Consider the following 14,527-nt stretch of genomic DNA (forward strand, 5'->3'; position numbering starts at 1 on the left):
AATTTATCATTTTGCAGTCCCCCCACTCTAATTTGAAGTCCCCTTACTTCATTCATTGCAGTCCCCTATCACCCCCTCACTTCATCTGCAGTGCCCCTTCATCATTTGCAGCCCCCTATCCCCCTTCCATTTCATCATGAGCAGTCCCACATCAGACACACTTCATCATGTGCAGTCCTGCAGTCCCCTTCTCCCACTTCATCATGTGCAGTCCCTACCCCCCCACTTCATCATGTGCAGTCCCCTTTAACCCCCAATTCATCATGTGCAGTCCCCCTTACCCCCCACTTCATCATGTGCAGTCCCCCTTACCCCCCACTTCATGTGCAGCCCCACTCCCCCTTCATCATGCGCAATCCCCCTTACCCCCACATCATCATGTGCTGCCCCATTCCTTCATGTACAGCACACTCTCCCCACTTCATCATGCGCAGTCTCCTTTATCCACTAAACTATCATGTGCAGCCCCACTCCATCATGTACAGCCCCACTCAACCATCATGTGCAGCCCCACTTACCCCCTCACTCCATCATGTGCAGTCTCCTTTACCCCCAAATTCCATAATGTGCAGCCTCCTTACACCCCCCACTTCATAACTTGCAGTTGCCCACCAGTAAATTTATTTTTTAAAGAAAACAAAAAAGTTCTTCATACTTACCTCACCAGTCTGGGTCATGTCGGCATGTGTGTGAGGACGCCATCGCGCTTGCCCAACACCTAACCTGGAAGTATAGAGAACATGAAGGGAGCAGTAGCTGTGCAGCCATCAAGGTGACAGCCAAGCATAGCTCCTGGCCCCAGCGCAGACGTGTGCGCTAACTGTGATGCAGCTGTGTCTGCTGCCAGCCGCGTCACAGTACAGCAGACATGGCTGCGCACAATTTGCTGTGTGGCTGTAGCCACCACCAGGCAGCCGGCCCTGAACAGCTGCTGGGGGAGCGGCCGGGGGGCATTTGCCTCTTTGCCACCTGGGCCAGTCAGCCCCTGCATATGGCTTCTCTGCTGTGTGAGTTCTCTCATGTGTAACAAGATTCCCTTTGATGGTAAAACATTTTCCACATACTGAACATGAAAAAGGCTTCTCCCCTGTGTGAGTTCTCTGGTGAGTATCAAGATGCCATTTCTTGTTAAAACATTTCCCGCACTCTGAAAAGGAAAAAGGCTTCTCCCCTTTGTGGGTTCTTTGATGGCTATCAAGATTTATTTTCCATTTAAAACATTTCCCACATTCTGAACATGAATATGGCTTCTCTGCTGTGTGAGTTCTCTCATGTGAAACAAGATTTGATTTCTGGTTAAAACATTTCCCACATTCTGAACAGGAAAAAGGCTTCTCCCCTGTGTGAGTTCTCTGATGTACAACAAGAGTCTCTTTATACTTAAAAATGTTTCCACATTCTGAACAGGAAAAAGGCTTCTCCTTCGTGTGAGTTCTATGGTGACTAACCAAATGTGATTTCTGGTTAAAATATTTCCCACATTCTGAACAGGGAAAAGCTTTCTCCCCTGAGTGAATTCTCTGGTGAGTAACAAGCAGTGATTTTTGTGCAAAACATTTCCCACATTCTAAACATGAAAAAGGCTTCTCCCCTGTGTGAGTTCTATGGTGAGTAACCAAATCTGATTTCTGGTTAAAACATTTCCCACATTCTGAACAGGAAAAAGGCTTCTCCCTTGTGTGAATTCTCTGGTGAGTACCAAGCACTGATTTATGTGCAAAACATTTCCCACATTCTAAACATGAAAAAGGCTTCTCCCCTGTGTGAGTTCTATGGTGAGTAACCAAATCTGATTTCAGGTTAAAACATTTCCCACATTCTGAACATGAAAAAGGCTTCTCCCCTGTGTGAGTTCTTTGGTGTGTAACAAAACGTGATTTTTCGTTAAAACATTTCCCACATTCTGAACATGAAAATGACTTCTTTGCTTTAGGAGCGCTTTGTTTTTTAATGCCTCTTTTGAGACTTTGATTTTCCTTAGAAGTCAGTAATGAATTAGAAGATGGGACCTGTTTCATAAGATCAGATGACAGATCTTTGCTGTGAATGGATGATGGTATATCTGGAGTAAAAGCAATCACTTCATTTGTATCTTGTGGGATCTCAAGATCATCAGATTTAAAAATTGAAGATGTCAGCTGTCCCTCTGATCTCCTGGTACAGTCATCTGCTAAGATAAAAAACATTTTTTTTAAATAAAAGATCCTCGAGTTTTATATTTTTGAACATTTCTACTTAAACTATCCATAAAAATGGCAAGCTATGTAAAAAACTTTCATTATTTACCAAGACAATGACAGTTCAGTCTAATAGAAAACCTTGTTAGATGAGCTAGTAGTGCGTGGTGTTCAACTGTTTGTTCATTCTGCCTATAACAACACTTTATTATCACACCGCCGAACAAAAAGTGGAAAAGCACGCGATCAAAAAGACGGATATAAATAACAATGGTACCGCTGAAAACGTCATCTTGTCCCGCAAAAAACGAGCCGCCATACAGCCTCATCAGCGATAAAATAAAAAAATTATAGTCCTCAGAATAAAGCGATGCAAAAATTATTATTTTTTCTATAAAATAGTTTTTATCGTATAAAAGCACCAAAACATAAAAAAAAGATATAAATGAGTTATCACTGTAATCGTACTGACCCAAAGAATAAAACTGCGTCATACATTTTACCAAACACGGAATGGTATAACCCCCCCCAAAAGAAATTCATGAATAGCTGTTTTTTGGTCATTCTGCATCACAAAAATCGGAATAAAAAGCGATCAAAAAATGTAACGTGCCCGAAAATGTTACCAATAAAAACGGCAACTCGTCCCGCAAAAAACAAGACCTCACATGACTCTGTGGACTCAAATATGGAAAAATTATAGGTCTCAAAATGTGGTAACGCCAAAAAATATTTTTTGCAATAAAAAGCGTCTTATAGTGTGTGACGGCTGCCAATCATTAAAAATCCGCTATAAAAGTAAATCAAACCCCCCTTCATCACCCCCTTAGTTAGGGAAAATTAAAAAAAAAAAAAAAAAAAAAAAAAAAAAGTATTTATTTCCATTTTCCCATTAGGGTTAGGGCTAGGGTTTGGATTACATTTACGGTTGGGATTAGGGTTAGGGGTGTGGTTAGGGTTACCGTTGGGATTAGGGTTAGGGGTGTGTTTGGATTAGGGTTTCAGTTATAATTGGGGGGTTTCACTGTTTAGGCACATCAGAGGCTCTCCAAACGCGACATGGCATCCGATCTCAATTCCAGCCAATTCTGCGTTGAAAAAGTAAAACATTGCTCCTTCCCTTCTGAGCTCTCCCGTGTGCCCAAAAAGGGGTTTACCCCAACATATGGGGTATCGGCGTACTCAGGACACATTGGACAATAACTTTTGGGGTCCAATTTCTCTTGTTCACCTTGGTAAAATAAAAATTTGGGGGGCTAAAACACCATTTTAGGAAAAAAAATATTTTTTATTTTCACGGCTCTGCGTCATAAACTGTAGTGAAACACTTGGGGGTTCAAAGCTCTCACAACACATCTAGATGAGATCCTTAGGGGGTCTACTTTCCAAAATGGTGTCACTTGTGGGGGGTTTCAATGTTTACACACATCAGGGGCTCTCCAAACGCAACATGGCGTCCCATCTGAATTCCAGTCAATTTTGCATTGAAAAGTCAAATGGCGCTCCTTCCCTTCAGAGCTCTGCCATGCGCCCAAACAGTGGTTTACCCCCACATATGGGGTATCTGTGTACTCAGGACAAATTGCACAACAAATTTTGGGGTCCATTTCTCCTGTTACCCTTGGTAAAATAAAACAAATTGGAGCTGAATTAAATTTTTTGTGAAAAAAAATTAAATGTTCATTTTTTTTTTTTAAAACATTCCAAAAATCCCTGTGAAACACCTGAAGGGTTAATAAACTTCTTGAATGTGGTTTTGTGCACCTTGAGGGGTGCAGTATTTAGAATGGTGTCACACTTGGGTATTTTCTATCATATAGACCCCTCAAAGTGACTTCAAATGTGATGTGGTCCCTAAAAAAAATGGTGTTGTAAAAATGAGAAATTGCTGGTCAACTTTTAACCCTTATAACTCCCTAACAAAAAAAAAATTTTGGTTCCAAAATTGTGCTGATGTAAAGTAGACCTGTGGGAAATATTACTTATTAAGTATTTTGTGTGACATATCTCTGTGATTTAAGGGCATAAAAACTCAAAGTTGGAAAATTGCGAAATGTTCAAAATTTTCACCAAATTTCATTTTTTTTTTCACAAATAAACGCAGGTAATATCAAAACATTTTTACCGCTATCATGAAGTACACTATGTCACGAGAAAACAATGTCAGAATCGCCAAGATCCGTTGAAGCGTTCCAGAGTTATAACCTCATAAAGGGACAGTGGTCAGAAATGTAAAAATTGGCCCGGTCATTAACGTGCAAACCACCCTTGGGGCTTAAGGGGTTAAAGGGAACCTGTCACCCCCCTCGGGCGTTTGTAACTAAAAGAGCCACCTTGTGCAGCACTAATGCTGCATTCTGATCAGGTGGCTTTTTAGTTACAAACGCCTGTACACGCTGAAATAAACACTTATAAAATAAAATGAGCCTTCACATATCCTGAAATCGTCCCGGGGGCGGGACTTTCATTCCTAATTAGACGCAGCAGAGCCGTCACTCCGGAGCGGTGCGCGCCACCTCCTCTTCCTGCATTATCGTCCTGGTGCCTGCGCTGAAAGTATGAAGGGCAGCGCAACTGCGCATGCCCGGAAATAAAAACTTACAGCGCAGGTGCCGAGGACGATAATGCAGCAAGAGGAGGCGGCGCCCACAGCTCCGGAGTGACGGCTGTGCTGCGCCTAATTAGGAAGGAAAGTCCTGCCCCCGAGACGATTTCAGGGTATGTGGAGGCACATTTTATAAGTGTTTATTTCAGCGTTAGTGCTTCACAAGGTGGCTCTTTTAGTTACAAGCGCCTGGGGGGGGGGGTGACAGGTTCCCTTTAATGGCATCATGTGGAGATTTTCTGCAAAAGAGCGGAGAAGATGGAAGTCTGCAGAGACGGTTGTGGGTGAGAAAACTCATCATGGGGTCTGGACAAGATGAAAAAAAGAACGACTCCAGAGACGACGTCATCTATAAGGTACCTGGATGTAAATGTTATTTGTGATACTGACTAACTCATGGTTTTATTTATGTTAGGAGCATTAACCCCTTAATCCCATATGACGTACTATCCCGTCAAGGTGACCTGGGACTTAATTCCCAGTGACGGGTTAGTACGTCATAGCCGATCAGCCGCGCTCACGGGTGATGTACTCACCTTGTAACGAGCTTCTCCTCCCTGCAGTCCCCGGATCCAAAATTGCCGCGGGGCTGCATCCGGGTCCTGCAGGGAGTACTTCCGGAGCAGGCTGCAGCCTGCTCCGATGAAAGTAAGATCGCCGATCTGACAGAGTGCTGTGCAAACTGTCAGATCGGCGATCTGTGATGTCCCCCCCCAAAGTAAAAAAAGTAAAAAAAAAAAATTTCCACGTGTGAAAAAAAAAAAAAAAAAACCCTAAATAAAGAAAAAAAATATATATATTATTCCCATAAATACATTTCTTTATCTAAAAAAACAAAAACAACAATAAAAGTACACATATTTAGTATCGCCGCATCCGTAATGACCCGACATATAAAACTGTCCCACTAGTTAACCCCTTCAGTGAACACCGTAAGAAAAAAAAAAAACGAGCCAAAAAACAACGCTTTATTATCATACCGCCGAACAAAAAAGTGGAATAACACGTGATCAAAAAGACGGCTATAAATAACCATAGTACCGCTGGAAACGTCATCTTGTCCCGCAAAAAATGAGCCGCCATACAGCATCATAAGCAAAAAAATAAAAAAGTTATAGTCCTCAGAATAAAGCGATGCCAAAATAATTATTTTTTCTATAAAATAGCTTTTATCGTATAAAAGCGCCAAAACATAAAAAAATGATATAAATGAGGTATCGCTGTAATCGTACTGACCCGTAGAATAAAACTGCTTTATCAATTTTACCAAACGTGGAACGGTATAAATGCCTCCCCCAAAAGAAATTCATGAATAGCTGGTTTTTGGTCATTCTGCCTCACAAAAATCGGAATAAAAAGTTATCAAAAACTGTCACGTGTCCGAAAATGTTACCAGTAAAAACGTCAACTCGTCCCGCAAAAAACAAGATCTCACATGACTCTGTGGACCAAAATATGGAAAAATGATAGCTCTCAAAATGTGGTAACACAAAAAATATTTTTTGCAATAAAAAGCGCTTTCAGTGTGTGACGGCTGCCAATCATAAAAATCCGCTGAAAAACCCGCTATGAAAGTAAATCAAACCCCCCTTCATCACCCCCTTAGTTAGCGAAAAATAAAAAAATTAAAAAAATGTATTTATTTCCATTTTCCCATTAGGGCTAGGGTTAGGGCTGGGGCTAGGGCTAAAGTTAGGGTTGGGGCTAAAGTTAGGGTTGGGGCTAAAGTTAGGGTTGGGGCTAGGATTACATTTACGGTTGGGATGAGTGTTGGGATTAGAGTCAGGGGTGGGTCAGGGTTAGGGTTACCATTGGGATTAGGGTTAGGGGTGTGTTTGGATTAGGGTTTCAGGTAGAATTGGGGGTTTCCACTGTTTAGGCACATCAGGGGCTCTCCAAACGCGACATGGCATCCGATCTCAATTCCAGCCAATTCTGCGTTGAAAAAGTAAAACAGTGCTCCTTCCCTTCCGCGCTCTCCCGTGCACCCAAACAGGGGTTTACCCCAACATATGGGGTATCGGCGTACTCAGGACAAATTGGACAACAACTTTTGTGGTCAAAGTTCTCTTGTTATCCTTGGGAAAATAAAAATTTGGGGGGTTAAAAATCATTTTTGTGGGAAAAAAGGATTTTTTATTTTCACGGCTCTGCATTGTAAACTGTAGTGAAACATTTGGGGGTCAAGGTTCTCACAACACATCTAGATAAGTTCCTTGAGAGGTCTAGTTTCCAATATGGGGTCACTTGTGGGGGGTTTCTACTGTTTAGGTACATCAGTGGCTCTGCAAATGCAACGTGACGCCTGCAGACCAATCCATCTAAGTCTGCATTCCAAATGGCGCTCATTCCCTCCCGAGCTCTGCCATGCGCCCAAACAGTGGTTCCCCCTCACATATGGGGTATCAGCGTACTCAGGACAAATAGGACAACAACTTTTGGGGTCCAATTTCTCCTGTTACCCTTGGGAAAATACAAAACTGGTGGCTAAAAAATCATTTTTCTGAAAAAAAAAAGAATTTTTATTTTCACGGGTTATAAACTGTAGTGAAACACTTGGGGGTTCAAAGCTCTCACCACACATCTAGATAAGTTCCTTAGGGGGTCTACGTTCCAAAATGGTGTCACTTGTGGGGGTTTTAATGTTTAGGCACATCAGGGGCTCTCCAAACGCTACATGGCATCCGATCTCAATTCAAGCCAATTCTGCATTGAAAAAGTAAAACAGTGCTCCTTCCCTTCCAAGCTCTGCCGTGTGCCCAAACAGGGGTTTACCCCAACATATGGGGTATCAGCGTACTCAGGACAAATTGTACAACAACTTTTGGGGTCTATTTTCTCCTGTTACCCTTGGTAAAATAAAACAAATTGGATCTGAATTAAATTTTTTGTGAAAAAAGTTCAATGTTTTTTTTTTGTTTTTTTTTACATTCCAAAAACTCCTGTGAAACACCTGAAGGGTTAATAAACTTCTTGAATGTGGTTTTGAGCACCTGGAAGGGTGCAGTTTTTAGAATGGTGTCACACTTGGCTATTTTCTATCATATAGACCCCTCAAAATAACTTCAAATGAGATGTACTAAAAAAAAACATGGTGTTGTAAAAATGAGAAATTTCTGGTCAAATTTTAACCCTTATAACTCCCTAACAAAAAAAATTTTGGTTCCAAAATTGTGCTGATGTAAAGTAGACATGTGGGAAATGTTACTTATTAAGTATTTTGCGTGACATATCTCTGTGATTTAAGGGCATAAAAATTCAAAGTTGGAAAATTGCAAAATTTTCTAAATTTTCACCAAATTTCCATTTTTTTCACAAATAAACGCAAGTAATATCGAATAAATTTTACCACTATCATGAAGTACAATATGTCACGAGAAAACAATGTCAGAATCGCCAAGATCTGTTGAAGAGTTTTAGAGTTATAATCTCATAAAGAAACAGTGGTCAGAATTGTAAAAATTGGCCCGGTCATTAACGTGCAAACCACCCTCGGGGCTTAAGGGATTAAAGGGGTTGTCCAGGTTTGTAATGGGTCTGCAGTCATTATTTGTGACTGCAGATTTCTGAATTCTCACAGTGCACACTGCATGCTGTCAGAATTCTCTCATGCTGGCAATTTACAGTCATGTGAAAAAGTTTGCTCAATGACTACAGACACTGTCAGGTCGGTGCCGTTATACTGATTACACCGATACCTGGTGATGAAATCCGTCTTGTGGTTGTTGTTTAATCTGTATTTGTAGTTTTCAGTTAATGAGATGCTCATGCTTAGAAAAGAAAAAAAAATGGGTTCTAGGAAGCCAACAGCATCATTACCCTCCGCTTTCTCTTACAGGCCCATCATAATATTTTTCTTCAAGTGATTTTCTACCTTGTCAGCACATTCTACGTACGCTGTCATTTGGCTTTATAGTTTACAGATCTGGGCAGGTAACAGCGTCTCCTAAACCCAGGGGGTAGGTGGATCTACCAGGTTGTAAGTTCTATAGAAAAGGGCTGTCAATACCAAAGTTATTTGAACAGTTTTGGGTGGAGGAGAATGTTGTGGTCTAGTGACAAAATGGTGATCATGGTAATACGGCCGGACTACACCACCGATAAAGCAGCCACAGCCGGTGATGAGAAGAATCTGTGACTTCTCTGCATTTAGTGGTCACTACTCACCTGGGTAGTCATATGTAGGAATCTCCTCTTTACACCACTCATCCCCCCTCACATACGTCTCTGTAGTATTAATATGGGTCAGATCTTCACCCTGAAACAAATATTATAAAAGTCACCGACAGATGGAGAAGTCCCATCTATGATCAGCTCTAATCCTGCCATCTCCACCGTTCTCATTACACAAGTATAAAACATATAATACTGGTGGATAAAACAAGACTGAGCACAAGACCTTCACCGGCGTCTACACATCATAGGGGAGATCTCCTGACACCTTCTCTCCATCTACCTGATGATCCTGAGGAGCACTGGGATCTTCTTGGTTACAGTCCTGTGGAAGAAGAGGACGGGGACATCTCTCTGGTGTTGTCCTCTTACTGGATAGATCTGGAGGAAACACATACAGGGAGTGAATTCATTCTTTACATACAGATAATTATAGGCCGTGTGTATTTAGTCCTGTCTATTACCTGGAGATGTGAGGGGCTGGGGAACCTCCATTATGACGTCCTTGTACAGATCTCTGTGTCCTTCTAAATACTCCCACTCCTCCATGGAGAAATAGACAGCGACATCCTGACACCTTACAGGAACCTGACACATACAATGATACCGTCATCCCCCCGATCCCTTCATAGTCTTACTGTATAATGTCCCAGCATTCCCAGCAGTGTCACCTCTCCAGTCAGCAGCTCAATCATCTTGTAGGTGAGTTCTAGGATCTTCTGGTCATTGATGTCCTCACGGATCAGGGGGTGAGGTGGAGGCCCCGTGATTGGGCTCAGGGGTCTATCCCATCCCTCAGACACAGGGTCCTGACAGCGATCACTAGAGGTCTTCTTCACCACCGTGTAATCCTGGTAATGGAGAGACACATTAATAAACCTCACTACAGACATTTCCAGAGTCCTCACCTCTCCAGTTCTGTCCATCTGTTATTCCCATAGATAAGAATGATGTAATGTGACGTCATCAGAATCTCTCACCTCTCCAGTAAGCCGGAAGAGGATCTCTAGGGTGAGGTGTAACATCCTCTCCGCCATCTTGTCTCTGTCCATATCCATCTTTGATGGGTAAATCAGGAAAATTCTCTTCTGTAGAAGATCTTCACTGCGAGGATCCGATATTGTAGAGACCTGAATGAGAAGATGAGCCGATGTAATATCATAAGAATCCTGTAATAATACAATTACTGGAGATAATAAGGGAAACATATGAGGAGATTTATTATTTTACAGTATTTAGTTTCCTTCTTTACATCTACTAATAAAACCTATATATTTAGGCCACAGACAACAAGCAGTTTCCTCCTCGGAGTCGGCAGCTAAATACGTTCCTCATAGACTCATCTTCCATAACGCTAATTCTCGTCTCATTTACCGACCCTGGAATCGGCATTAGCAATACTGCAGGAGATATTCATTACACGACATGAGAAATAACTACTTCATGGTGAGGACGACATCTTCATCTTCTACTACGGCTCTAGAGACATATGTGGCCAGAGTCGGTCACTGACTCCATCACCACCGGCCGTCTATATCATCAGTATTTACAAAAGAAAATCCCATGGCAGACAATATGATCAGTGATAACAAAAATTCCCAATTAAGTGTCACCTGCTTAACCCAGCAGGAAGTACGGCAGCGTCTAAAAATCACTAAAATTGACAAACCTCCGGGCCCGGATGGGATACACCCCCGAGTACTGCAGGAATTAAGTACAGTCATTGATAGACCATTATTTTTAATCTTTAAAGACTCCATAATAACAGGGTCTGTACCACAGGACTGGCGTATAGCAAATGTGGTGCCAATATTCAAAAAGGGGCAAAAACTGAACTCGGTAATTATAGGCCAGTAAGCTTAACCTCTACTGTGGGTAAAATCCTGGAGGGCATTCTAAGGGATACTATACTGGAGTATCTGAAGAGGAATAACCTCATGACCCAGTATCAGCACGGGTTTACTAGGGACCGTTCATGTAAGTTCCGGTCTGGACCAAGTGAACCCAGTAGATGTAGTGTATATGGACTTTTCAAAAGCTTTTGATACGGTGCCACACAACAGGTTGTTACATAAAATGAGAATAATGGGGATAGGGGAAAATGTGTGTAAGTGGATTGAGAGCTGGCTCAGGGATAGGAAACAAAGGGTGGTTATTAATGGAGCACACTCGGACTGGGTCGCGGTTAGCAGTGGGGTACCACAGGGGTCAGTATTGGGCCCTCTTCTTTTTAACATATTTATTAATGACCTTGTAGGGGGCATTCAGAGTGGAATTCTAATATTTGCAGATGACACTAAACTCTGCAGGGTAATCAATATAGAGGAGGACAATTTTATATTACAGGATGATTTATGTAAACTACAAGCTTGGGCTGACAAATGGCAAATGAGCTTTAATGGGGATAAATGTAAGGTCATGCACTTGGGCAGAAGTAATAAGATGTATAACTATGTGCTTAATTCTAAATCTCTAGACAAAACCGTCAATGAAAAAGACCTGGGTGTATGGGTGGATGACAAACTCATATTCAGTGGCCAGTGTCAGGCAGCTGCTACAAAGGCAAATAAAATAATGGGATGCATTAAAAGAGGCATAGATGCTCATGAGGAGAACATAATTTCACCTCTATACAAGTCACTAGTGCGACCACACTTAGAATACTGTGCACAGTTCTGGTCTCCGGTGTATAAGAAAGACATAGCTGAACTGGAGCGGGTGCAGAGAAGAGCGACCAAGGTTATTAGAGGACTGGGGGGTCTGCAATACCAAAATAGGTTATTACACTTGGGGCTATTTAGTTTGGAAAAACGAAGACTAAGGGGTGATCTTATGTTAATGTATAAATATATGAGGGGACAGTACAAAGACCTTTCTAATGATCTTTTTAATCATAGACCTGAGACAGGGACAAGGGGGCATCCTCTATGTCTGGAGGAAAGAAGGTTTAAGCATAATAACAGACGCGGATTCTGTACTGTAAGAGCAGTGAGACTATGGAACTCAATGCCGTATGATGTTGTAATGAGTGATTCATTACTTAAATTTAAGAGGGGACTGGATACCTTTCTGGAAAAGTATAATGTTACAGGGTATATACACTAGATTCCTTGATAAGGCGTTGATCCAGGGAACTAGTCTGATTGCCGTATGTGGAGTCGGGAAGGAATTTTTTTCCCCATGGTGGAGTTACTCTTTGCCACATGGGTTTTTTTGCCTTCCCCTGGATCAACATGTTAGGGCATGTTAGGTTAGGCTATGGGTTGGACTAGATGGACTTAAAGTCTTCCTTCAACCTTAATAACTATGTAACTATGTAACTATGTATGTGAAGGTTTCCCGTCTTCCCCGCACTGTAATCTTCTATCACGTTAGATTTCAGCTCTGATTCACACACAGAAGTTTGAGGCTTGTAGAGAAGATTTTTTGTTTCCACAATCAACGCGGACAGAAATGATCTGATCCCAGAGTCTCCATGTACAGTGATTTATGGGGTTTATTTCTGGCCTTAGGCTTTCTGATATTATAGGAAAAACAGCAGAAAAAAAGCAGATATTGAAATGTTTCTGAAGAAAATTGGCTCCAACAATTCTTGTAAAAAGAAAAAAAACATGGAAAAAGCAGAAGACACATTTTATAATTTTTAACATGTTAAACATTTATTATAAAAAAAATTAATCTTTTTGTGTCCCAGAACATAGATGTGCACCGCAGGGACGGCACAGATGAGGATTCAACAAAAACCCTGGCAGCTTATCCACTTGCTGCTGTGAAAAGCAAACATGGCATCTAAGGGTACCGTCTCACAGTGACACTTTGGTCGCTACGACGGCACGATCCGTGACGCTCCAGCGTCGCTCCATTATCACTCCAGCGTCGTAGACTGCGGTCACACTTCGCAATGCACAGCGCTGGAGTGATAATTTCACGACGTATTTGCGATGTAGAAGCCGTTGGTTACTGTGCGCACATCGTATACAATATCGTGCACACCTTTGTTACACGATGCGATCATGCCGCCACAGCCGGACACTTGACGACGAAAGAAAGTTTCAAACGATCTGCTACGATGTACGATTCTCAGCGGGGTCCCTGATCGCAGTAGCGTGTCAGACACTGCGATATCGTATGGATATCGCTGGAACGTCACGGATCGTGCCGTCGTAGCGACCAAAGTGCCACTGTGAGACGGTACCCTAAGAAGGTGACAGAGTTTGGCTGAATGCCCCCCGCCCCCAAGTACTCGATAGTATAGGGCGGCCTAGTTATTACGATACTTACATGCCTAATAATGGGGTCTGGGCTGCAATGTATGAAGGTCTATTAGGCCAGAGGCAGCGTCCAATAAGTTACCTTTTACCACCCCCACACACATTAGACTATTGTTCCATGAAATCACTGATTTCGGGGGTTTGGGCGACTATATAATGTATTTGGGGCCTCCCGACAGATGATGTCAGGGCAGAGAAGGATCGGACATCCTGAATTTCAGAGGATAATCCGTTTGTTCCTCCTGTAGATAATCCTCCGCTAGAGGAGTCTGGAGGCGACTCTCTCATACAGACCCCAGGAAAGCTGGAATATTTGTGTGTATGGGGGAGTCGGGAGAGATAGCCGTCTGCCAAATGACCGTTCAGCCAACTCTTATCTCATGTGTATGGGGCCGTTAGTATTACACTGACAGCAGTGATGATACACGGCACTACAGTAGTACAGGGCATCACCGGAGCCATCAGAGGCTTGTATGTTGTGTGATCGCACTGATCAGAGGGGTTTAACAAAGGGTTAAAGTGAAAAACATCATAGCTTCAGCAACAAGAAATATCCATCACTATATGGAAAGCAGAGTCACTGCACAATGTTAGTTAGGTCTCGTCCATAACTACGTTATTATACTCTATTATCCTGTACACAGTGGAGGAGATAGAAATCACAGGTCCGACAGCAACAGCTGGAATTGGGCCCTCCAACGTAAAGAAAAAAATCTATATATATATATAAAGCTGAGTGTATGTATGTATGTATGTATGTATGTATGTATGTATGTATGTATGTATGTATGTATGTGTGTGTATGTGTGTGTGTGTGTGTGTCAGGCCACGCCCATTCCACATAGCAACCAATCACTAAGCATCTTTCATTTCACCAGAGCAGTGTAAAAGAAGCTGAGCTGTGATTGGTTGCTATGAGCAGCAGTTTTCCCGCTCCACAACACCTCAGCAGACACTGACCGGGTGGGAGACATCTATCATCCCTGGGAACATAAGCTCCAGCCATTGTCTGCCCCCCAGAAAGGAGCAGAGAGCACATGACAGAAATGAATCCCCCTCCTCTATTACTGCCGCGCTCTATTGTTACCGGCGTAGAAAATCGCATCATCAGCGGCCGCACACAGAGCCGCACTGCCAGGTTACATAACAGCACATCTCCAGGAACTCCCTGCTCAGCGCCACCCAGCTCGGGACTATGGGATGGAGGATGTGTGTGATGGGTGTATGGGCACGGGACTATGGGATGGAGGATGTGTGATGGGTATATGGGCACGGGACTATGGGATGGAGAATGTGTGATA

The 14,527-nt window shown here is 42.5% G+C and overlaps 1 protein-coding gene across 1 annotated transcript in view; it reads right to left on the reverse strand.

The window, feature by feature from the left end:
- Positions 1–14,527, reverse strand: part of LOC143768288 (uncharacterized) — a 67,264-nt gene that overhangs the window by 26,022 nt on the left and 26,715 nt on the right. Inside the window, exons 6-11 of the mRNA XM_077256982.1 lie at positions 9,936–10,085; positions 9,627–9,806; positions 9,420–9,543; positions 9,239–9,336; positions 8,950–9,040; positions 970–2,167 (exon numbers count right to left, since the gene is read on the reverse strand). Of these exons, the coding sequence (XP_077113097.1) occupies positions 970–2,167; positions 8,950–9,040; positions 9,239–9,336; positions 9,420–9,543; positions 9,627–9,806; positions 9,936–10,085 (1,841 nt within the window). The remainder of the gene's footprint in view (positions 1–969; positions 2,168–8,949; positions 9,041–9,238; positions 9,337–9,419; positions 9,544–9,626; positions 9,807–9,935; positions 10,086–14,527) is intronic.

The sequence above is a fragment of the Ranitomeya variabilis genome, chromosome 4, assembly GCF_051348905.1.
Source record: "Ranitomeya variabilis isolate aRanVar5 chromosome 4, aRanVar5.hap1, whole genome shotgun sequence".
Lineage (NCBI taxonomy): Eukaryota > Metazoa > Chordata > Amphibia > Anura > Dendrobatidae > Ranitomeya > Ranitomeya variabilis.